The sequence below is a fragment of the Olea europaea genome, unplaced genomic scaffold (genome assembly GCF_002742605.1).
Source record: "Olea europaea var. sylvestris unplaced genomic scaffold, O_europaea_v1 scaffold1003, whole genome shotgun sequence".
NCBI classification, from domain to species: Eukaryota; Viridiplantae; Streptophyta; class Magnoliopsida; order Lamiales; family Oleaceae; genus Olea; species Olea europaea.
This window is the reverse complement of record NW_019227346.1, coordinates 91,343-116,248: the sequence shown is the minus strand read 5'-3', so window position 1 is coordinate 116,248 and position 24,906 is coordinate 91,343. Positions and strand designations below refer to the sequence as shown.

General features: G+C 29.2%; 2 protein-coding genes across 2 annotated transcripts; both read right to left on the bottom strand.

The window, feature by feature from the left end:
* Window positions 1-7,077: 7,077 nt before the first annotated feature.
* On the bottom strand, window positions 7,078-14,277 carry LOC111372479 (replication protein A 70 kDa DNA-binding subunit D-like). Its single transcript, XM_022994834.1, has 13 exons — window positions 14,175-14,277; window positions 12,412-12,611; window positions 10,847-11,041; window positions 10,762-10,766; window positions 10,207-10,293; window positions 10,077-10,130; window positions 8,676-8,832; window positions 8,306-8,576; window positions 7,959-8,183; window positions 7,795-7,873; window positions 7,544-7,693; window positions 7,248-7,424; window positions 7,078-7,150 (listed from the first exon to the last, which is right to left on the bottom strand). The coding sequence occupies exons 1-13, from the start codon at window positions 14,275-14,277 to the stop codon at window positions 7,078-7,080; spliced, it is 1,776 nt and encodes a 591-aa protein (XP_022850602.1).
* A 62-nt stretch (window positions 14,278-14,339) lies between these two features.
* LOC111372478 lies at window positions 14,340-16,515 on the bottom strand. Its single transcript, XM_022994833.1, has 3 exons — window positions 16,143-16,515; window positions 15,245-15,974; window positions 14,340-15,153 (listed from the first exon to the last, which is right to left on the bottom strand). Exons 1-3 carry the CDS (start codon window positions 16,513-16,515, stop codon window positions 14,340-14,342), a joined length of 1,917 nt encoding a protein of 638 aa, XP_022850601.1.
* Between the last annotated feature and the right edge of the window lie 8,391 nt (window positions 16,516-24,906).

The window sequence follows — 24,906 nt, the reverse complement described above, 5'->3', positions numbered from 1 at the left end:
CAGAGCTTATGAGCTAGAGATACCAAACTTAGGAGCTCATCATAGAACTGGAGTTTCTCCTACACTCTACCAACATATCCATATATAACTGATACTTGCTGATGTCGTTGCCATAGCTATTGAAGCATTACAAGAAAATTAGAGACGAACATATGAACATGAGAAATTTCACTTCAACAATCAAATAATAAACTGATGTAGAGATACATTAGTGGAATAAAGCAAAAAATCAGAGGTTGCTATGTTCTCTAGGTCATAATATCTTATGATACTGGTTAATATGCAAGAAATGTCAGATTTAACACCTAATGTACATTGGAATTTATTATACTATTGGAAGTTGTTGTATCATAAGATCACATCTATTATAGAAAGCATAAGATTGAGGCTATGGTTCTCTTCAAACAAATTAAGAAAAGATTAATTTACCGCTCATCTTGTAGTACATGGCCCAATACAGAGTTTGTATCCACAAGTCTGCTACAAGGACTACCAACATTAAATACATGCAAAAAAAATGTTTAAATAATATCGATGATCACTTCGAAGAATTTCAATGAAAGCAACATTGCTATTTCAATAAACATAAACCACAATGTATCCCAAAAAATTCATATAAACGCGTCTGCCGAAATAGTTGTGTATCATCAGACCTGATATTAAATGGGGGCATTGAGTGCCAAACAAATACTTCAGCACGATAATTCATTAAATAACATTTATTATTTTTCAGAAGTGACATGGAAAGTTCGCTATGTACAATTTAGACTTTGCCATACTAATGCTGATAAAAATGAAGGACAGTCACTAAGATTAGTCACTAAGATGTGTGTGTATTGAGAACATAATTTAAAAATAAGAAAAGGCATGTAAAACGCACATCAGTCAAACTATTGGTTAAAAAGCAAACAACTTCAAATCTCTTATTTTAATGTACTTTTGTGAATTCTATATAACCGAATGGTGTGTGATTGAAAAACTCATTTTCCCTAAAAATGATTAATCCAATATTATTTTGTAGGCTTGATTGATAGGGCAAAGTAAACAAAGCAGAACAACTTCATCATGCTGATTCAATTTAGTAAACCATTATTGATTAGCATAAACTCGGTAACATTTGCAATATGAGCAATAGCCCTATCGTAAAAGAAAACGATAAAATTAAACAAGAATAATTACCAATAAAATTTTGTTGGAGTGTTTTCAGGAATAATATCATTTTTTGTAGCAACATTTTTGCCAATTGGAGCAAACCATCAAAGAAGACCCAGAGTTCACCAGAATCTGACTCAACTTGTAATTTTCCATCATCAAAGTGTGGAACAATATTTATAGATATTAAAATAAATATAGAAGTAGCATCTATAAAAAGACAACTGTATAAAAGAAAATAGAATTACAGCCATAGCAACTAAAAGAGTTCTTACTTACAATTGCAACATCACACGTCCCTTCATGATATTTCACTTATAAAAACTGAATTACTTCTAATGCGTTGGCCCTTTCGTGAATATTGGAGCTTGCACCGTTGAACTGATATATCTTGTTTTTAGTGTCCAGCATAAAAAATCATCATGTCCAGAACAAAATGTTACTGCGATACTTTGAAATCTCTCTTGTTAAGTAGTGTCTCATATTTGCCACCGAAGAACCTACATTTATTCCAATGTATAGAAATATTTAAAATAAATAATTTTGAAGCTATGAATACAAAATTATAGATTGAATTTTGATACAAGAATCTTACTGTATTTTAATAATTTTACTGAATTTTCATAATTTGTTATGATTAGGACAAACATGGACGTAAAAAATATTCATTGTGATAGATATCCGTGACAATCTTTCATCTGTATAAACATATCTTCTCTGGCGAAACTGCTTCTAATGGATATCCGAAAACGAAGCATTCAATGTATTTGAGAAGGAAAACTCCAGAATTTGGCCTATAGAAAAAATAATTTGAAGTTAGTTTATGTTAATGTTGTAAATGTAAAATAGAATTAAATGGAAAATTAAATATTACAGTAAATTGTTGAGATACTTACCCATTATTTTGACAAGATAGATGCGGTATGATTTCCAATTTCATATGCTTATTTCTATGTTTTCTTAAAGTTGGTTTGTCGAAGAAAATGTCTGTAAATACCAATAATGATTGTACTACAGTCAAAATTGGTTCTGCACGTAATTTAATTGCGTCCGGTGTATGAATGTTGTGGCTGCAATCATATACAAGAAATTTCCACTTTTGAAAGTCGACAAGAAAAAGAAACCAAGTGTTGCCTGGATATGCGAATAGAATCAATAAATAGTTGTATGTTATCCACGGACGAGCATATATAAGTAATTCTCCTTTTATGTATTGTTGTAATGCATTCAAATTACTTGCACACTGGGCAGCTCCTCCTTTTATAATTGTATACCAATGAACACATTCATTCTCGAATCTAAGTCGAGTATTACGAAAATTGAGATCAACAGTAACTTCATGGTATGGTAATCTAGTGATTAGACAAAATTCTTGTAGGCCAAAACGGGCTCCATGATCGTGTAATTGTACCCAAACTTCGTTATTTTTACCGCAGTTTATAAGTCTCATTATGAACTCATGTATTAATTTGCTGCTAAATTTTTCATTTTGCTTTTTATACATACTTCTGCAAATGAATCCATGGAATGGACTGCACAATAATGAAGCTTGATCATCAGCATCTATAAGTTCTACAAAATCTTTAAGATATTGATGATTTGCAAATTGAGTAATCGTAGTAGAGAACCATTGATTTGGAGATAATATGTATTCTAACGACATTTGCAAAAATTATTAAAAAAAAAAACTATTCATTAGTCAACAAATTAATTCATATACTAATCTAACATAATTGTTTAGAAGCTGACAAATTTTTTTTGTTATGATGAATGATATTTTACGTACTACAACTTTATTAAAAATAAATTTAAGATTATATCTATACTACTTGAAGCATTGTTTTTTGTCGTTGATCTGAAACTATACATGTATTGTAATGGAAATGATAGCTACTCACATTTTCATATTTGAAACTTAATAGTACAATATATAGATGGAAACAATATAATTTGCACTATGATTAATATACAGTTTAAATAAATAAAATTTGTGAACTTTAATAATTACGCAATATATTTGAAGAAAATGTTATATAAGAATTTATGAAATTGGAATAAGTCAATATTGAGCGGAGAAAAATAATTGTAAAAAATAATATTAAAAAAAACAAAATATAACTATAAAAATAAGTAAAGTCAATTACAGAAATGAATAAAAAAAATTCTCTGTCGACATACAAGAACAAAATTATATAATAATCATTTCAATACTTTCGAACAAAATAAATAAATTTATATAATTAAAATTCAAACAATATATAATGAATTTGATGCAATTCAGTGGTTTTTGTATTTACTTTCCCTACCTTTCTCTATTCCTACACTGTAAGAATGAATATGTTATTACTGTTCATTTGTAAAGTATTTCCATTTTTCCATTTTATCCTTCAATTCTATTTTAATTTTTCAACTTAATTAATATATCACTACTACTACAAAATTAATTTTGTAAATAATCTGATAAATTTTTTTACGTGGTTTAGAAAATTTCATGATAAACTTTTAAATTATTTTTAATGTAAAAAGAGACATCATTTAAAAAATTAAAAATTTCGATAACAAGCTAACTTTAAAAATTTATCGAAAATTGTTTGGTAGTCGAATCCATAAATATTTTATATTCTCTCAAAACTCATTTCGAAAATTATATCATAGACACATCGAATGATTTAAATGAATATCGAAAATAGTTAAATGTATATCAAACGTGTGTGTTAAAAAATGCATATAACTCGTTTTTTCCTTAAAAAATCAATTATTTTTTATTATTTTCACGAGATAATTTTCTTAATACAGTTTACATCATTTTTTTTATAAAAAGTGTATGAAGTCAAAATTTTTTTAAAAATATTTAGAACGATAGAAAGTAAGAGAATAACTATAATTGGCGATTTGAAAGGAAAAATAACAGATTCTGACCTCGAAAATGATGCCCACCCGATGAAACTAGGTGGCTAGGATGTGCGCGTCGAAAAGAGCTTTTCGAATTGGGGTCATGAGCGCGATTCTGATAACCGTAGCAAAAGTTATGGCAAAATTACCAAAAATACGTAGAAAAATTAAAATTAAAAAAAAAACATTGAGCACTCTCCGCGGAGTCACACTGTCCGAACCGCTCCGTGCAGTGCGGAAGCAACTGATTCCACACTGCGCGGACTATTTTCGTCAAAATATCACATTAATAATCCATCTATTATTATGTACACAAGGATAAATTATTCAGAATAATGTTAACCTAAAAAACATTTTGATAAAAAAAAAATAAACAAGTCAACATGCCTATCTTAGAATTAAAATACTGTAAAACTTGTTACTTGAACACTGCAAGATTGAGTTTGAACTGGCAAAAAACTTTAATAGTGATCTATAAAAACCTTTTTTGCATTTTGCATGATTTTCCTAATGTAATAGTATTGGTAAATACATATTCTCTATACGATAAATATATTCGAAATCTATTTTTATTGGAAAGAAGATTACCTTTTTTGGTGGTTCAACTTTGTTTGCTTTTGAAAACTTTGAAAGTTGAACAAATGTGTTTCTGTATGAAATGTGTGAAATGTGTCGTGAAAGGATGGTTAAATGATTGAATGTGGGTAGGTAGGTTTTGGATAGTATTATGAATGTTGGTAGATAGATGTTGATAAGTAAATGTCGGTAGTTGAAATGTATAAATGTAAATTGTTTCATTTATTTTTTTTTCTAGTTTTTAATTTTAATTAGGGAGAATGTTTTTTTGGGTGTTTTTCAGTTATGAGTTATTTTCTTTTTGTTCTCGATTTTGTTAAATCATTTTTGTTTTTTTCTTTAGCTATATATGTAGAAGAGAGAGTTTGCATGAAAAGTTATACGTAGTTGTTGATTTAAGTTTATGGGAATATTTACTGAATGAAATAATTGACTGTATAAATTAAAAAATTTGTTTAAAAGTTTATTTAAAAGCTAGGTAAGTAGACTTTGTTGAATAATTACAAAATGAAAAATGTGAGTATATTGAACTTGTGTTTTGAGATACGTAGAATTGAAGAGGAAACTATGTTTAAGTAATAGACAAACCGAAATATGTATTTAAGTTGACTATTTTTTATTTATAGTAAAACAATAGGATATAAGTGGTTAAACGGTTGAATGTAATATGTATCCTGTTGTGAATTATCGTAATATATAATTCTTTCTATGTAAAATCATTTAGATCAATGAAATTGGTTCTTCCTTTCATCCTGACGTTGTCTTTTCTTGATGAATTAGATATCCATATTTGAAAATAAAGCATAAGTGAATTTCGTTTTTTTACAAGCATGCAGTTAAAAGAAAATGAAAAAACAATCAAGAGGAAAATTATGACAAATTAAGCTTTTTATATTTGACTTACTAATGCAGCTGCATAATTTATTTACTTATAAAGAACTTAGCTGTGTGGATTTCAAAACATTTGCAAGAAAATATAGTCATTCTTTTGCTTTTATGTCTGAATTTCATATAGAAAAAATGAAATAAATATTCAAAATGCAAATTGTTTTGATTTGTTTATTTTGGTAGATAGATGTCGGTAGATATGTTGGTAAGTAATATTGATAGTTGGTAAGTAAATATTAGTAGTTGGAGTGTGTAAATTCAAATTGTTTGATTTATTATTATTATTATTTTGATTTTTAATTTTAATTAACTCAATTAATAAAAAAAAATTAGGAGAACCTTTTTTTTTTTTTTTGCTACTTACAATTATTTTCTTTTTGTTCTTGATTTCGTTAAATTATTTAGTTTTTTTTAAAAAAAATAAAAGAGAGAGTTTGCATAAAGAGGAAAGTTATACGTAATTGTCGATGTAAGTTTATGGGAATATTTACTGAACGAGATAATTAACTATATAAATGAAACAGTTTGTTTAAAAACTTATTTGAAAGCTAAGTAAACTCTATTGGAAGTAAAAAAAAAAAAAAACGTATACATATAAAATTAATTTGAAAAATTACAAAATGGAAAATGCAAGTATATTGAACTTGTGTTTTGAGATATGTATTCGATTAAGTGGAATTGAGGAGGAGTTAATGTTTAACTAATAAATAAAGTAAAATATGTATTTTAGAAGACTATTCTTTATTGATAGCAAAAGAAGTTTTATCTATTAGTGTCAACCACGGTACGAGTACAATTTTGTGATTTCAGAGTGAGTATTTACATTTCTAACAACAAAAAGATACCAAAATATTTAAAGCAACCTGTTCTGTTTGGAAACCCAAAATCATATAATTGAATCTAACCGAAGACTCATTAGTCTACTGGAGATTTATAGATTAGGTTGCTTGTAGAATCACAGAAGTGGCCACAGTTAGATTGCCTACTATCCCAAAACAAAACGAATGTGAATCTTTCGAGTTGAGGTTTATCTAGAGCTAAGGACATCAGTATCTTCAACGTGTTCATCAGTCTTCATTTTCTTCTTGGAACGAATTTCGGTTTTTTGGTCTCGAGTTTGAAAGAGAGCCCTCTTTGCATTTGGTGTAGGTACTTCATCGGTGTTTGTAGAATCTTGATTGTCTGTCATGTACATCTTCTCTTTACTTTTTGTAGACGTTTTGTTCGAACTATCGTCAGTCGTTGCAGGAGAAGAATCCAATTCCATGATTGTATTTGAAGAATCAACGTCAGTCGTTGTTGAAGAGTTGAATATGAAGATAATTTCATATCAGTATTCAGGTGGGTTTTGGCTTTTTGGTGTTACTTTTAGGTAAAAAAAGCTGTTCTTGTTCGTTCTCAACTCTTATGAGATCTTTTAGTTGTGTATCCACATCCTGGAATATTCAAATTGTACTCAAGTGTAATGTGTTGAAGTATATGGAAATAATTACTAAAAATTTAGTAGTATTTGGAGTTAACCTTTTCAAAATGGTTCATAATTTCGATGGCACTTGCTTTCAGTAAAGTTTATGTCGTTTCTCCTATCATGGTTGCATCCAAGCCTCCAGATTTGTCTTCAATATGTACAAAAGCAGCTACCCTATAAAGTGAAGTAAATTAAATTACATACTAAGTTTTGTTGAAAAAAGTGTTGTTTTCAATAAATAGTTAAATATAGGTTTAGAGGTACATGTTACCTTGGTATTGCTTTTGCATGTTCAAATTTGCAGAAACGACACTTATGAATTTGTCCCAAGTCTGCACTTGACGTTTTCTTACAATTTCTACATGCCATATACCAAAACCTTTGGTTCATTGAAGTAATTTTCATTGCACTTTGACCCAATAGAATTTTTTCTGCATACGAAACGTTTCTACGTGGTTAGATGAGAAATATAGTAATAAGAAAAATTGTAGATTTTTTTAGCATTGGTCAAAGAACATTATATATATATATATATATATATATATATATATATATATTTAATTAAACGTTTTTGAAATTACTCCCAAATGGACTCCTTGTAAGTCGGCAATTGGTGTGAATTTATTTTCGTGTGGAGGTGAAATTTTGGGTGGCGTCACTGCAATAGATGGCTTATCTTCGATTAGCTTGTCAAGCTTTTCTTTGTTTGTTTCAATCCTGCATAAATAAAGCAAACAATTAAGTGTGAGATTTACTACTGTAAATGATATTTATGAAGTTAGGAAAATTGAAGAAATTTCTTAGTTCTGCTTGATAACCATTCTTTGTAGTCTGTGACAGCTACAATTCCAGGATTAATGAAAAAAGTGTCGTTGACTTTTGTAGAAAGCATAACTCCTAAAAAAAATTTCAATAATAAAGTTAGTGTTTATTTTACTTAAAATATAAATGTAAAGGAAATATTATATTTCTATTTTTTTACCGTTGTATGAAGAAACCTTTAAATTAGTCGCCCATATGATTGGTTTGCTTCCGATGTTATCAATTATTGTAACACAATCATTTTCAACAAAAGTGTCCCACAGCGTTAATATGACCGTTTCGAAAGATTTATCTATAAGCACAACATCTTGAAGACATGCTTGTGTGCCAAACTGGGTTTGGATAATTCTTTTTTGACGAACTTCTATAGCGATGCCTATAATACCTGTAACAAGGAATTTGTGTTGATATCATATTTTGTATATGATAAAATGAATATAAATAGAACGATTATAAAATGTTAACTAAATTTATATTGGCTATAAGTTAGTGTGTTTTTAATCATACTTATCTCTGCATTACTATCCATGTATCGTTCTAGTTTGTTGAATGCGGTGAGTTCATATCTCAAGAAGAGAACGTTTAAATTATCCTCATTAAGTTCTTCTATCTTTGTTTTTGCTGTTATGGTCCAAATTTTGTCTTGAAGTGAGCCTTTGAACTCATTTCCGTTGTCTTTCACAGTTGCATTTGATAACATGTATGTTTTCCCTAGTGTTTGCTCATCTGCAAGGGCTGTAATATTTGCATCATAGATAATGGCAGTAACTTTGTTACCCTGTTCAAACGTGAAAACAAGTTCAATATAAATATATTAGCAAAACTAATATTTAGAACAGAAATGAGAAGATTTTAATAGTTATGAATATATATTTACCTCAAAATCCATTAAGAGAAGATTTTGGTAGCGGCTAACGGTATTTCGAGCAGTTTTAGGTGCTTGTTTTCCCGTAACTATGATTTTTGCAGTCCAATTCTTCTCAAAAGTGGAAATCTGTGGGATAATTTTATAAAATGTGGCCATTTTTGATATCCTATGATTATGTGAAGAAGAAGTTATAACACAGATAGCTACGATTGTCAATGTTACGTTAAATTTGTTGTAAAAAAATTCTATTAATATTTCTAATTCTAAAAAAAATTTATCGAATAATCTAACGTTCTTCTTTTCGATTAAAAAATAATTATAGTAAAATGGTAGTAACGTGCAAAACTTACCAATAATAAAATGAAAATGGAGTTTTTAAACTTTGGTAGTTGCAGTTGAAGAGTGTAATGTTTATGATACTGTTGTAGAATTTTGATGTTGAAGGAGAAAGTGAAGGTACTATAAAATAGTTAGTCGAAAGAAGATATTAATAGAACATGCGGTAGAAGAATCGTTGTTTTAATTTGCAACCATACACTTGGTGCTATAAAATATCTTTTTGTGTGGATGAGAATTAAGCTAAAAGAAAATTTTGATGATGGTTTTGTGTTTAAAAGTTTTGCGTGGAAAGTTGGTACTATTTTTTATCATCGCGTAGATATATATGTAGAGTTGAAAAGCATTTTATGGGAAGTTGGTATTTTTCTGTGTTAGTTTTTTACTGGTGCACGTGTTCATTTTAAAAAATATCACTTTACAATTTGCTAAAATTTAATAAATGGTGTTAGATTTACAAATTAAAAGAAGGATTGTTAATCCATATGTTTCAAATACGAGTGCTTTATGCACAAGAAATTTATTAAGGAACTTTATTAAGGAACCTGTGGGGATATTCTAGTCAAGCATCTTAACCTATATTATCATAGGTCTTATCAGGTTAATTAATACTATCGTTATTGTTTGTCCTTTTTCTTTTATTTTCTCTTGGATTGATGTCTTTTGAAGAATTATCGTGTTCATTTATTACATTACTAAGAAGAAAATTCAATTTATGGTCGAAAAATGTATGAATTGTATGAGATGCATTAGCTTTTAATTAAGTGAAAGACTAAATAGAAAACTCCGGAAGCCAGAAAGTTGGAAAATATAACAAAGCATACTATGATTAGATTCTTATTTTACAACTTTAGTTCTTGTATGAAAAAAAGTCTAACTTAGGAGGAAAAATAAATTGTATATCATAATACCAAAACTTGTAAAAGAACAAAATGATACTTATTGAGTATTTAACAATACTCTTTCATAGAAAGATAATCTTTTATGTTACAGCTAAAGAAACGCTTTTATATACTTAAAAAGTATAAAAAGAAATTTTATAAAATTAAATATATTTCTTTAAGGCATCCAGACTTTTTACTATTATGTCTGTCCCCTTTCATGTTGAGAAGTTTTGCTGGACTTATCCTGTGATAAAAAAAAAAAAGAAAATATTTAAATATACTTGAGCATAAGAGAAGTAAAACATGAGTTTAAAATTTACTGCATAATCTTGTCTTCAAATACATAATTAGAGCTCCTTATCACTTCTGAAACAAAAGCAAAAGGCTTTCTAGGTAGACCTAATATACTTTTTAAAAGAAAAAAAAAATATTTAATCTTCAACAATTCATATCTTCTAAATATTAACTATAGTAGCTATTCTATAGCATGAAATATTAAACACTTGAGTAGCGTTTATAGTGTGTTTTAGGCCAATACACAAGTTTTAATGTTCAACAAAAATAATAGTAGAAAGATAATAGAAATTTGTATACTTTCCTTCATTATTACCTCTTTAGTTTTCTCACATAAGCTTTTAATCTTCAAACACAAAATAATAAATATCTTCAATATGTAATACATATTTTAATTGATAATATGATAAAGCATATTAATGTGACCTGATGCATACATGTGCTCATGCACCAAATAAAGGATAAGTACAGGTAAACCACGATAGAATATGACAAAATGTTGAAGACTAACATCATAAATAACGACATGCATACTAATTCTAATGCTTGTTTATTAACTGAGAACACCAAATCAGTAATACCTGATCTACCAATGCATTTTCCACTTAGCAACAGGAACCACATGAATTCAACAAATGGTTAACACCAAGCTTTAGATAGACTTACCAATAAATTATCGTTTTTATCATCATGCCCAATAATATTCTTTATCAGCATCTCCCTTGCAGTTGAATCACCACACTGTAGACATTTTTCAACAACATTTGAAGTAAATTTATGCTGGCTCAGTTGTACTATAGATCTAGTTCTTGTACTAATAATTTGGTTTCTTTCATGAGGTTTTCCCCTCTCTAGTACATGCTGTCATTAGTTAAAACCAATATAAGCAGCATGCATGAATAAAAAACTGGAAGTTTGAATTGAAACTTTACAGTGTGAAAACAATTTCATCATTTCACTAATAAATTTTCATTTCAGTCATCGTGGAAAAAATTCTAAATTGTAGAACCAACCTTAAACACAAAAGAAACTTATCTAAAAGCTTAATGATGGAGACGTGTAATGATTTAATCTTGACAATTTATCAAGTTTAGAAACTTATTTTTAGAAAAGCAATTAGGGTTTAGTTTTTTGCTATTGTTCTTAGAGAATTTAAATGTAGACGAATATCAAGTAAAACACAAATAAATACAAAAAGAAGAATGAAATTAGTGTGAAGTGTATATTATTTGAAGTCGTCATATTTTAACTATGATTATTTCACCAAAATAGTTAATGAAAGTGAAATGGTCTTTGAATATAATAAAATTAAGATACGCTACGAGATATGTGAAACTATTAACACATATATCTAAAGATTTAAACAACTCACTAAATATTACTAAACATCCGAGCTCAGCGACATCTGTGTTGATAATGTCTGCTAATGAAGAAAAAAAATTTAGTGGAGTAAATGAAAACATTATTTTTAACCAAAGCTTTAAGTTGAAATAATTCAACTAACCTAAAAAGCTAATTGTACACGTAGAAAAAATAAAAAATAATAGATTAAAACTATATAACATCTCAAAGAAAAATGCTATATAAATCAATATGTATATATATATATATATATATATATATATATATCAATTCCATTGAAAAGAACTCAATTCCCTATTAAACCATGCTTTACAACTTCACATTAGCTTGATCAAATCCTTAAAAAAATTTGTCATTGCCCTCAGTCACCTAAATGCAAACATAAATAACTAATTAGCAAGTCAGTTTTATTAGAGTCGTCATGATTGAAGTATATTAATTTAGATTATAATTCAGTTGGTGATTCAAAATATAAAAAACTTGAATTGTTGCGGAATTTTTTTAGATTTTATATAAAGTTTAGTTTTAATAGCAAGTACAACAACAATAAGGCTTTGTACAAGAGCATTGATGCTTAAATTAACTATTTGAAAGAATGAAAAAGTAGTTGATTTAACAATTCATATTTGTGCTGTGTATCCAAATATACATATGTATTCATTAAATAAGGAAGCAAGTTTATTGGAAAATAAAAAGTAATATATTATCTAATAAATCAAAATGCCAAGAAAATGCAATACAATAATTGAATATCACTTTAAAGATTCTTATGAAAATGAGAAAAGTGTGATCATCGCGTTTAAAGCCAGACATGCAGAATTTTCCAAAGACAAATTCAAAAATAAAATATATGTAATTTTTAGTTTAACCAGTATCCATGTAAAGATATTATGTAATGAGAGATTGCACACACTAACAGAGTTTTCAACCTTTCCAATCAGCTCATCAACGGGCAATACAACAATTGACTTATCTTTGTTATTTCTTAGTAAAGAAGATGAAGGATACATTTTGTTGGCACCCATTCCCAAACCGTGCCATGTTTTCTTTGCTATTGCTAGCTGATCACCTAGCAGAGTTTATTAAATAAGGAATCAATCACCAAAAGTAGTGGAAATGATCAAATAAAACATATAATGCTAATAAAACTAACATTAATTCATATGGTCCTAGAAATAATTCATGTTATGCACTCAAGTGACAGTTGACAATAGTAGTCAGCATCATTGTATTGATTAGAATGCCGATATAGAGATTTATCTCAATTTTAAATAGTAGCATTGCTTTCTTTAAGGATAGTACCTCAACCTCATAAAAGACTAAAAGTTGCTTGCTCAACCAATAAACTCAGTTGTTAAATTCTAAATGTAATTATCAACAGCAAAGTTCATACATAAACTGAGTTCAACATGGTTGGCTATATAAAAGGTGTACTTTTGAGTAAACAAGTAGTTCTTTAATTAATCAAAATTAGAATTAACTTTCCTATTTTGCTAGTAAAGTGAGTTATTTTCACAGTAAGTAACTTTTACTTAAGATTAAACGAGAGTAACTTATCCAAATATGTTTGAAAATACTTTTTTCATGTATTTTTAAGCAAGGCTAAGGATGCTCTTAATCTCCTTTAATTGTTACTTAGAAGTCGAAAGATGTAACAATTTTTTGATAAATGTATGATATCATAATTTGCCAAGAATAAATTTTCTAAATAATAATCATCTGCAATTAAAAAATCCGGAAAATAGAAGACAAATCTACGCTTTCTTCTAAATCAAACAGTAAGTCAATTGATTGAGTGTTTAGCTGAGATGAATTTTCAATTAAGCTAGATTCTCGAATTCCTTTTTATTATTTCAATGTTTGTTTTCAGTGCCTTTATTGGCATTAGTCAAGATAATTAGTTTTCAATAACTGATGAAGAATATTTATGTGAAAATTCATATTCATTAAAGTGTGAAACTTTTGAAGGTAAATCTATTCTAAAAATAGAGAAATGACATTCTATTTCCACATTCCACTAAAAAAATTGGTTACCAATCTAGCAAAGTATTTTAACACTAACAAATCAAAATTATACTTTCTGCAAACTTGAGTTTTATTTGAAGTTGTCATTAAGGATTCCATTGTACACATGTAGCAAAGAATTGAAAAGAACTTTTGAATCCCACTCATAGAACCTGTAAATTTTTTTTATAGCAAATGTAAAGAATGAAAAAATAGTAACGTCATATTTTTGCATGCAATTAAAATTTTGAGGAAATCATTATAAAAATTTTTGAATGAAAAAAAAAAATATACCTGTCAATGTATAAAAGAAAGAACTTCTTTGTACACAACATTTTTAGTACATGTATTATGAGAATTGTCTATGCTTGATGGTTTCAATAGAACTTTTAGAGATGTACTCATTTTGCTCTTGATAATGCTACATATAGCTGACCATAGCAGAAAACCGATTTTGGAAGATATAGACTGACAAAATTAAGTGTTTGACCTTGTGCTTTATTTATAGTTATCGCAAAACATGGTCTAATCAGGAATTGAGTTCTCTAAAATTGAATTGAGTTTCTATCACTTCGAAGAGGTATAAAAGGGACCCTTGGTAAGAAAACATATTTTCCACAATATTCACTAGTTGTAATTTCAGCTAAAATAACATTTTTCTCAAATTTTTGACAAGTAAGGCGTGTTCCATTGCATAACCCTTCAGAAGGATTGATATTCCGCAGTAACATTACAGGACAATTTATCTTAAGTTTCAATTCATGCGGTGGAATACCATTTGGTATTAAAGTATTCAATAAATCTTCTTGCAAGCTTTGTTTTGATTATCAATTGTTTCATCAAAACTGTAGCATGTAAAAATTTCACTGGGAATTTGTTCAAGTAAGATCCTATTAATATAATCAACACATTCATTCGTAGGCGTTAGAATAACTCTATTTACCATATCATGTAGATTGTCAGCATATGTTTGTATATTAGGAAAAACATGATGTATCAAAATTTTTAAAGATGTGATTTCATCTTCAAATGATAGAATTATACTATTCGGAAGTATAACGCACTTACAAGTATTTTCTTCTTTTGTTCCATCTCCAATTCTAAGTAAGTAAGTACAGAACATAGGATCTAACTTTGCTCTCATATTCTCAACCAATGGTAAATGTAAATAGGAAGGCCATAGGTCTGAAAAAACCGAGCTAGCTTTCATTACATCTTCTTTTTTCCCTTTCGGCACCACTGGTAGAACTTGTCGAAAATCCTCTCCAAAAACTATCACTTTCCCACCAAAAGGCAAGTTATAATCAGTAATATCTTTAATCATTCTGTTTACAGCTTCAATAACACAACGATTTACCATAGGTGCTTCATCCCAAATTATTAACCTAGACATTTTCAACAACATTCCTAAAGCTGATTGCTTGCTAACAGAGCAGTTCACTTCACCAACTGTTTCCAAAGGAATTTCAAATCTCGAATGAGCTGTGCGACTTCCAGGTAACAAAGATGCAGCGACTCCAAAGGACGCTGTTGCCAAAGCAATGAAATTTTGACTTCTTACACTAATTATAAGAGCTTTGTATAAAAAAAAGTCTTCACTGTTCCCCCTGGACCATCAATAAAGAAAGTACCACTTGATTCATTTTTTATTTTTTTATAACTATATCATATGCAAATCATTGTTCTTTATTAAATTGCTCTACATAATTGAAGCCTCGTTCAATATTGAAATTGATTGTTTCCTCTGCAACCATTCTCGTCAATATTTGAGTCTCATCTATATTTACGAAGAATGAAACTATTCCGTAATCATTTACGTTTTTACCTAATGATTCTAATATAGAATTGATGTCTTCCATAGCTTGGACTTCATCATCTTCAACAGATATGTTTCGATGTACATAATCATCAATCATATAGGCTTTATATTTATCCCACAATAGCTTTGGATGATTAGGGCTGCAAAGTGTAAGAAGTGTTGCAAAAAGGCGTCTTAAAGAATTAGGAATTTTGTAAATAATAGCTTCGGATAGATATTCTTCACAATGATTATCCCCTTTTAACAAATCATGTAAAAGTGCTGCTTCTTGATATATATTAACAGTTACTCCATTTAAAGTTTTAAAACTGTCAAATAATGTTGGACCTCTAATATGATTCAGAAGAACACGAAGGAAATATCGTTCTCCTTCAGATGGATTGACTGTCACAATTCGTCCTATAACAATGTGTTGTTTTCCAGCGGTCCAAACTTTCCCATTTGCATTCCACACAAAATGTGTTGGGAAATCTCGATACAACAATGTTCGAGCAAATTCATTTGCTTTATTCATCCGAAAAAACTCTATTAACATTGTTCTTCTCATATACTCATTCCCAATAATAATAGATAAATCATCTTTATTATTGTAAGTTACGTGCTGATGATCTTTAATATGAAGTTGTAAAGTATAAATAGTAGGATAAATTTTTGACAAATTGAAAGAAAAAATTCTCCACATAGCTTCAGGTGGAGATATCCATCTAGTTGATTGATAAGCAGAAATTTCATCGATTTCCTTGTCCATTTCACTTTTGCCTATGAAACAATTAATACGATCATGTCGTTTATACACATATTTGTAAAAATACATTACTGCTTTAATAGAAGAACATACTTCAATGTTAATATAACAGTCAAATTTTGCACTTAAATAAGGATTATATGGTACAACCCATCGATTATCTAACATTTGACCTCTCACTTTAATAGAAATACCATTATGACGACGTCTATACAATGGATATGAGTTATCACCAAATATTGTACTATTACAATAATCCTTAGGATATTTATTTTTACAATCACTGCTTGCCAACAGACACACATTTTTTGGATTAAGATTTCCACAAGGACCGTGCATATTATGTTTTGCAATTACAGAATGAAGATGCAAGTATTTATTCTCATCGAGAATTTCACATGACATTATCATATCAACTTGTTCAGCGCAACAAATTTTATGGGCAGAATTGAAAATCAACAATAAATGTGCACGAGGAAGCCCTCTTTTTTGAAATTCAATCATGTATATATGAGCAATAACTGGGCCAAAAATATTTTCTTTCTACAAAACCTTTTTTAATTCTTCTAATTTTGTTATAAATATACATGCAATTAAATCTGGTCGATTTTGAACTTCGTCATTGTATTTCAGTCCTTCCATAATTTCAGGCCAATTTGGATTACAAGTTATAGTTAGAAATATATCTGGTTTTCCATGGCGTTGAACGATAGCCATTGCATCTAAATATCTTTTGAGCATATCTCTAGGCCCACATGTGAAAGTCTTTGGTAGAACAATCTTCTTACCAATTTTTGACCCCCTTGTTTCCTCATTTTGAATACTATCTACAATACATTGATAAAGTTCAGCATGAATTTGCTTTTGGTTGCTACGAAAATAGTCTAATTTGGTAGTTTCAATCTTAACGTGCATATCTACAACATATTGTTGAAAAAGTCTACCAGTGTGAAGTAACACAGACTTACCAGAAGGTCTAATTTGTAACGTGTAGGAATAGTACTCCTGACAAGAAACCTGAGATCGTTTCTTCATTCCATTGAGCACTGCATGAGGATAAAAAAAAAGCATCTTACATCCATCTAGAACATTTACTTTATATAAGTTAGAAAACATACAAAAAAGTGTATTAGCAAACCTTTGGCCTCTTTTTCAATGATTTTGGTTGCAAAATTTACTGCGCTAGGAAAAGCTATGCAGTCAGCCAATTTTGAGTTTCAAAATATGTCTTTTGGTATCTTTGAATACCTTCATGCTAACGAGATTCTCCAAATGGAAAAAGTAAAGGATCTTGCAAAGGATCATAACAACCATAATAATAATGAACTCTATGTGAATCACCAGAATGACCATATATAATAATATCACGAGCACGAATATTTGCATTGTCATCATCTTCAACCCATACAGCAGCTACTTGAGATGCCGAAGGAGTATTGAAGACTCTTTGATCAAGTCCAGGATCGCATCTTATTTGTATTCGATGGTCATGCAAATTAGTCATATTACTTAAAGACCTAAAGAATCTACTATATGGATTTACTTTCAAGATTTCAATCAAAATGATCAAAGTAGATTCAACAAAATTTTCTGAAATTTTCATACGATATTCAATTTCGTTATCTGTATCATAAAAATATAACTGCATATAAGAAGACTTATTATATTCTGGCATAAGTTGATTCACATAATGATATACTTGTCCCTTAACTCTGAAAGTGTAAATACCTTTATATGTTCTAAAAAGTTATTTATCACATTTTACACCAAACGAAGTGAAAGCAAAATGGTTATTATATCCACGCGCAATTTTCTTAAATTCCATGCATTCAGGTTCTTTAGAAGTAAATAAATCATACAATTTAGTTGGTGAATCAGACATATAAAGTTTAACTTTTCCATCAGAACAACAAAACTCTTTAGTTTCTCTATAAAATTTTCGTGCACCACAATGTTCACAGTAGTTCCATGTTGGTAATACATATGCATTAGTTGGTATGTTCAATAGGTTAGAAAATCCTCGTACTTTAGAATGAACAATATTAGTCGATTCTTGATTTGAAGTGGAAGCCTGGAAAATATGAGGAACTGTAAACTTCTAAGCATGGGAAGCACCTAAATTATTTTTTCTAGATAGTGTAGAATCATTTATCCTTTTACGGAGATCAACGTGTGGAGTTTGAATTCGATTCCTCCTATCTGCCTGTCTTTGATTTTGTTGTTGGCGAATCAAGGCAGTATATGATTTACTTGTATTTTGAGAAGTACCATCAATGTTACAAAATCTAGATTCTTGATCAGCAGATGTTTTTGAAGAATTCATGGAGAACAAAACTTCACCTCTAATTTAATGAAAAAAAAAATCATTACAGTAAATGAAATAGCAAAAAAAAAAAAATTATTAATACTACTCAATTTCCACAATAGGAAAAAATTTGACAAACACAAATTAATAAAACTTTCACAACATTAAAAACATGCATATAGCTAAAGTTTAATCACAAAAATCGTTTATTTGAATGCAATAGTAATAAACATAAACATTGCTGCCTCAAATATTGATTAAATAAAATTTTAATAAGACTTGTAGGATTTAAATGCAGGAGAAAAAAAACATTACTATTTTCATACGATTTTTGTAAATTGAAGAGTTTTTTTAAACATAAATACTATTATTATTTTGTAAATGTTTTTGCTATACTACAATTGAAGATGAAGAAGAGAAAGACTTCCAAAAAGGAACGAGGTTTTCATCTCTAATTTTAGTGATTTTGCTCCCACCCAATCAACCTACACATACAATATTTTTCTAAATATATAATGTAAGTAATTGATCAAAAATCATGAACTTAATAAATTCATAAGTTGACTACTGGAAGTGCACAAAAGAATAAGGATAGCAATTGAAAGTAATGAAGCAAAAATATACAAGTTGAAAATTGGAAATACGCAAAATAGTCAAGAAAAGAACTGAAAGTTGTATATAAAAATTATTCAAAGATATTTCACATATCACTAAGAAAAATTGAAAAAAATTAGTGTAAAATGGATATTGTTTAAAGAAACTATACCTGAATTACGTAGAAATTGCCGTTACCAAAAGATTACACAGTTGTCCTACATCATCGGAACGTAGAAAATAGCGTCAAGCACATCTGAAATATTATCCTATTTATCTTATGTTTTTATTGAAAGATAAATGCTAGTTAAGATCCACAAAGGATACAAAAAATAGGCCACCTAGTGTCCTCTAGCACTTCATACAAAAGACTACTAACAAAAAGAAAATGTCAATACCATGGCATGCTAACAAATGTATTGTTCGCTTCTCGAAATCAAATAGTTCTTTTAGACATTAAAAGAGGACAACAAACATAACCACAAACTTGTTTGAGCATAAAGTAAATTAACCAATGAAAAATAAAAACAAAAAATGATGGCACATAGTATTCCATATTATTAAGTTTGAAGATTTGATTGTGTCAATTCAAGTTCTTTCTAAAATTCATCATTAGTATTTAGTATCCAACTTTCGATATTCTATTGAAGGTAATAAAAGATTTACATTGATGAACTTATGTCTCAACGACCTCTAACCAAGTATCTTTTTTAATGAAAAAGTATATAACTAAAGTAATTCTGCAAATAAAGATTTCATGTTTCACCGTATATTACAGAAAACCAATTTCCCCCAGCTTTAATTTCTTGTTGCCTTTTTCCACTTCTCCGTTTTTATGACTTTTACTGTTTGAAGTGGTATCCAAATATAAAGATGGTCAAATACTTCCTGTTTTCATTTTTCTTTTGTTCTCGAATCTCGATGAGTTCTTTCTTCTCCCTCTAGAATTAGTAAAGTAAAGATAAGGGAAGGCAAATGATTGAATTAGGTTTATAAGGTTTGGGTAAAAAATTTAAAATCATCTCAACTTTAAAAGCACGAGGCTCAAATTTGAGACCTTGCATAGGAAGTTATGAAATCACATAGTACATACATATTCGAAAATTTTATACATAGAAGCACAAAACATCAATTGGACCAAAAAATAAAAAATAAAATTCAAAACCCTTATTTGAGAAAGATCTCTCCACTGCAGCCTTCGATTCCACGAGATAACTAATGTTATCTAACCTATACACATAAACAGCAAAAAATTTTAGTTCAAATCTACAAAAAAAAATTGGAAGCTAAAATCGTCCATAATCTACAATATAAATAGAAAAGTTTTTTGTAAAAAAATATTACCGTACATGAACGTAAATATGAAATATTGCGGGTGTCTAATTTCTATACTATTTCAAAGATATTTTCTCGTTTCACAAAGAAACGGAGGTAAAGAATGAAGGTAAACAATGAAAAAGAAACACGGTAGAAGAAAACAATTTTCGTGAGAAATGATTTAGATGAAGCAGATTGGAATCCAAATTCACATTATATACAGACAATGACAGACTGCATTTATTATATGAAAATTGAAAAGACCATGACACCCTAACTTTAATAATCATTTTGTCAAAAATACCATTAACTTAATGTTTCACATTATTTTCAATCAATTTTGATATTGAGGATAAAGCGAGAATTCATAACATTTACCAGCACCATGCCATAGAAGTCAAATTTGTAACAAATAATTTTCCTACTCACTGACATTGAGAAATGAATGCGGGCCCACAACAATTGTACAAGGGCGGATGTAGAAACAATAGAAAAGCAGTAGAAGAAGTAGACTATGTGGTTTAGAGAAGAAAGCTTGTCCCATTTTCTTACATGAATAAACTACTGTAGTAAAATCGGATAAATTGGATGAGTGTGAAAAGCAATGTGACATAAATGAATAGTAATATTAAAACATCTCTTTTAAGAGGTAGTAGATATTTCAAAGATGTTTTCTCGTTTCACAGAGAAACAGAGGTAAACAATGAAGAAGAAACACGGCAGAAGAAAACAATTTTCATGAGAAATGATTTAGATAAAGCAGATTTGAATCGAAATTCACACATTATATACAGACAATGATAGACTGCATTTATTATACGAAAATTGAAAAGACCATGACACCCTAACTTTAATAATCATTTTGTCAAAAATACCATTAACTTAATGCTTCACATTATTTTCAATCAATTTTGATATTGAGGATAAAGCGAGAATTCATAACATTTACCAGCACCATGCCATAAAAGTTAAGTTTGTAACAAATAATTTTCCTACTCACTGACATTGAGAAATGAATGCGGGCCCACAACAATTGTACAAGGGCAGATGTGGAAACAGTAGAAAAGCAGTAGAAGAAGTAGACTATGTGGTTTAGAGAAGAAAGCTTGTCCCATTTTCTTACATGAATAAACTACTGTAGTAAAATCGGATAAATTGAATGTAGTGTGAAAAGTAATGTGACATAAATAAATAGTAATATTAAAGCCTCTCTTTTAAGAGGTAGTAGAAAAAAGGAGTTTCGTGGTTTCTTTTCTATGAATATTTGCCCTCTCTAAGTTCCCTCCTTCATGTGCATTTTCAAGCTTGAATATTTCGTTAACGTACTTGAGTATATCTGTCCACATGTGCGTTAATTAGGAGTGACACATGTTGACACATTTTTGGAGGTCAACAATATTTGTATTGAAACTTTGTTGACTAATTATGCAATGATATAAAGTTTGAAAATTTTCATTCACTAATTAAATTGTAATAAATCTTGGTTGAAGTTCCAGCGAAATTTAAATTTTAAACTCTATAACAAAATATTGATATTATAGTCTCATGACCGTGAAATTGCTATTTGAATACTAAATAAATTATACTGTTTGAATTAAGGAAACAAATTAATTCTCTCTCTCTCTCTCTCTCTCTCTCTCTATATATATATATATATATATTGTTGTAAATGGAAAGTCCATTAAAGTTTATTGGTGAATGACATTTGTACCCCTGTAGCCCTAGAAATTATTACCATTGTATCCCTGATTCTTACCTATAAATATAGGGTTTTGATTTTCAATAATACACACAAAAAGTTTATTGAGTTTTCTCTATTCTCTTTTCCTCTTATTTTATAACACATTACTAGCACGAAACTCTTAGAAGGTAGTAATTTTTTTTCCATAATCATCTATCACGTATATCAAAATTAATTTGATAATACGTGAATTTTACATATACATGTGTTGAATCTGCAATATGTGATCTCATCTTTCTCGATCATTATGTTTTCTTTGTACCTCTCTTTGAATTAATTGTTTTAATTGCACATAATTTGAATTTCGTGTCATAATATGTGGATAGGTTTCTACATGTCACCAATTTTTTTTTTTTTTTTTTTTTTTTTCACTCGACTCACGTTATTAATTCAAAATAATATTTTACACGTGTTTGTATATTAATTAATGGTGAGCAATTGGATGTATTATCATTTTTTTTTATGTTTAGTTATGAAACATTACACTAAATTTATTTTTAATTGTTGTTGCTCCTGAAGTAGCACAACATTATAATTAATATTCTAGAAGAATATTAATTATAGATCTATTCGTTGTTGCTCCAAAAGTAGCACAACATTATAAGAATATTATTTGCTCCTGAAGAGGATAAATTATAACTCTCAATATTCCAGAAGAATATTGACATATTGCACTTGAAGAAATAATAGCAAAATATAATGTGCTCCAGAAGTAGCATATGTTTTGAAGAACATATTATTTCAAATTAGTGTTTATCCCTAGAGAAAAACACGTAACTTAAAGTCATGTTGATATTGACTATTTGATTAACATGTGATGATTAATCATATTCTTCGAAACTAATTGTATTTTTTTATTGTGTAGTTAAACAAATAGCAAACATTACGAAATTTGAGTTTGCTGCACTTGACATATCTGGTAAAAATTATCTGTCATGGATACTGGATGTTGATATTCATCTCGTCTCAAATAGGTTGGGAGAGACAATAAAAGAAGGAAACAATGAATCCCTGCAGGATAGTACAAAAGCACTCATTTTCCTTCGTCACCATCTTCACGATGGATTAAAAAATTGAATATCTCACTGAGAAAGATCCACAAGTTCTTTGGAAAAAGTTAACTGAAAGATTTGGTCATCAGAGGACTATAGTCCTCCCCAAAGCCCGTTATGAGTGGATGCACTTTCGTTTGTAAGACTTTAAAACGGTTAGTGAGTACAATTCTGAATTGTTCAGAATATGTTCAAAGTTGACTTCGTGTGGAGAAAAAATCACCCATGAAGATATGTTGGAAAAAACTTTCTCCACCTTTCATGCCTCGAATGTGCTCCTGCAACAGCAATATCGTGAGCATGGCTTCAAAAAGTACTCAGAACTTATATCTTGCCTACTAGTTGCTGAACAAAATAATTAATTGTTGATGAAAAATCATGGATTACGTCCAACTGATTTTGTACCATTGCCTGAAGCAAATGGTACTACATTGTCTGAAACAAATACAATATCAAGACGCGGACGTGGACGTGGACACGGACTTGGATGTGGACACGGACACGGACGTGTATGTGGAATAAATCATGGAAAAAATAATCAACAAAGTTATCAACAACAAGACACTAAATTCAAAAGGCACAAACCAAACGAGAGTGACAAATCTAAAAAGGAGCATGAAGAAAGTTGCTTCAGATGTGGAATGAAAGGGCATTGGGCACGTACGTGTCGTACCTCAAAACATCTTGTGGATCTCTACCAGAGATCAATCAAGGAAAAGAAAAATTGGAAACTAATTTTGCTGATTATGATGGTCCAATTGATGTGACTCATTTGGATGTCTCCGATTTCTTTACTGATCCAAATGGAAATATTGACCATTTGGTTGGGGGTGGTGTGATAGAAGATATAGATTAATTTACTAGTATTTTTTTTGTTTTAAAAATTCAGTTTAAAATATGTTTTTACTTTTTCGCACAAAAAAAAAATAAAAATAATAAAAAATAAAACTTTATTAGGTACCGTTTATTTTTTGATATTAAGTAATGTTTATTTCTTTAAATCTAAATTCAAATTTTTTTAAATTTTGTTTATTTTGTTATATTTATAGATTCATGATGAATAGTCAAGATAGCTGCTTAATTGATAGTGCAACTATACATACTATTCTTCAAGACAAAAAAAACTTTTTGGACTTAATATTAGCTGAAAATAATGTTAACACGATATCGGGTGTGTCGAATATCGTTGAAGACTCCGGAAGAGCTTGTATTATTTTACCAAATAATACAAAATTATATATTGACGATGCACTTTATTCTAGCAAATTCAGAAGAAACTTGTTTAGTTTTAAAGATATTCGCTACAATGAATATCACATTGAGACGATGCAAGAAAATAATGTTGAATATCTTTACATCACTTCTTTTGTATCTGGCAAGAAGCAGATAAAAGAAAATTTTCATTCACTCCCGTCTGGCATGTATTTTACATTTATAAAAATGATCGAATCAAATAATGTTATGAACCAGAAGTTCGTTGATTCAAAAAGTTTTATACTTTGGCATGATCGACTTGGACATCCAGGAGCCATAACGATACGTCGAATAATAAACAACTCACATGGACATCCTTCAAAGAACCAGAAGATTCTTTTATCTAATGATTATCCATGTGTAGCTTGTTCGCAAGGCAAGTTAGTCATTAGACCTTCAACTACAAAGGTCAATATTGAATCTCCAACTTTCTTGAAAAGAATACATGGAGATATATGCGGGCCAATACACCTACCATGTGGACCATTTCGTTACTTTATGGTATTAATTGATTCTTCTACAAGATGGTCACA

Coding starts and splice junctions, on each gene's coding strand:
- LOC111372479 (XM_022994834.1), bottom strand. CDS start 14,277: ATGTTACTGCGGAATATCAATCCTTCTGAAGGGTTATGCAATGGAACA. Junction 10,131..10,206: donor TTTGAAGACAAGATTATGCA/GTAAATTTTAAA, acceptor TTTTTATCACAG/GATAAGTCCAGCAAAACTTC. Junction 7,694..7,794: donor GTCACAGACTACAAAGAATG/GTTATCAAGCAG, acceptor TTATTTATGCAG/GATTGAAACAAACAAAGAAA.
- LOC111372478 (XM_022994833.1), bottom strand. CDS start 16,515: ATGTCATGTGAAATTCTCGATGAGAATAAATACTTGCATCTTCATTCT. Junction 15,975..16,142: donor TGTGTATAAACGACATGATC/GTATTAATTGTT, acceptor TTCATATTAAAG/ATCATCAGCACGTAACTTAC. Junction 15,154..15,244: donor CGAGGCTTCAATTATGTAGA/GCAATTTAATAA, acceptor TTGATGGTCCAG/GGGGAACAGTGAAGACTTTT.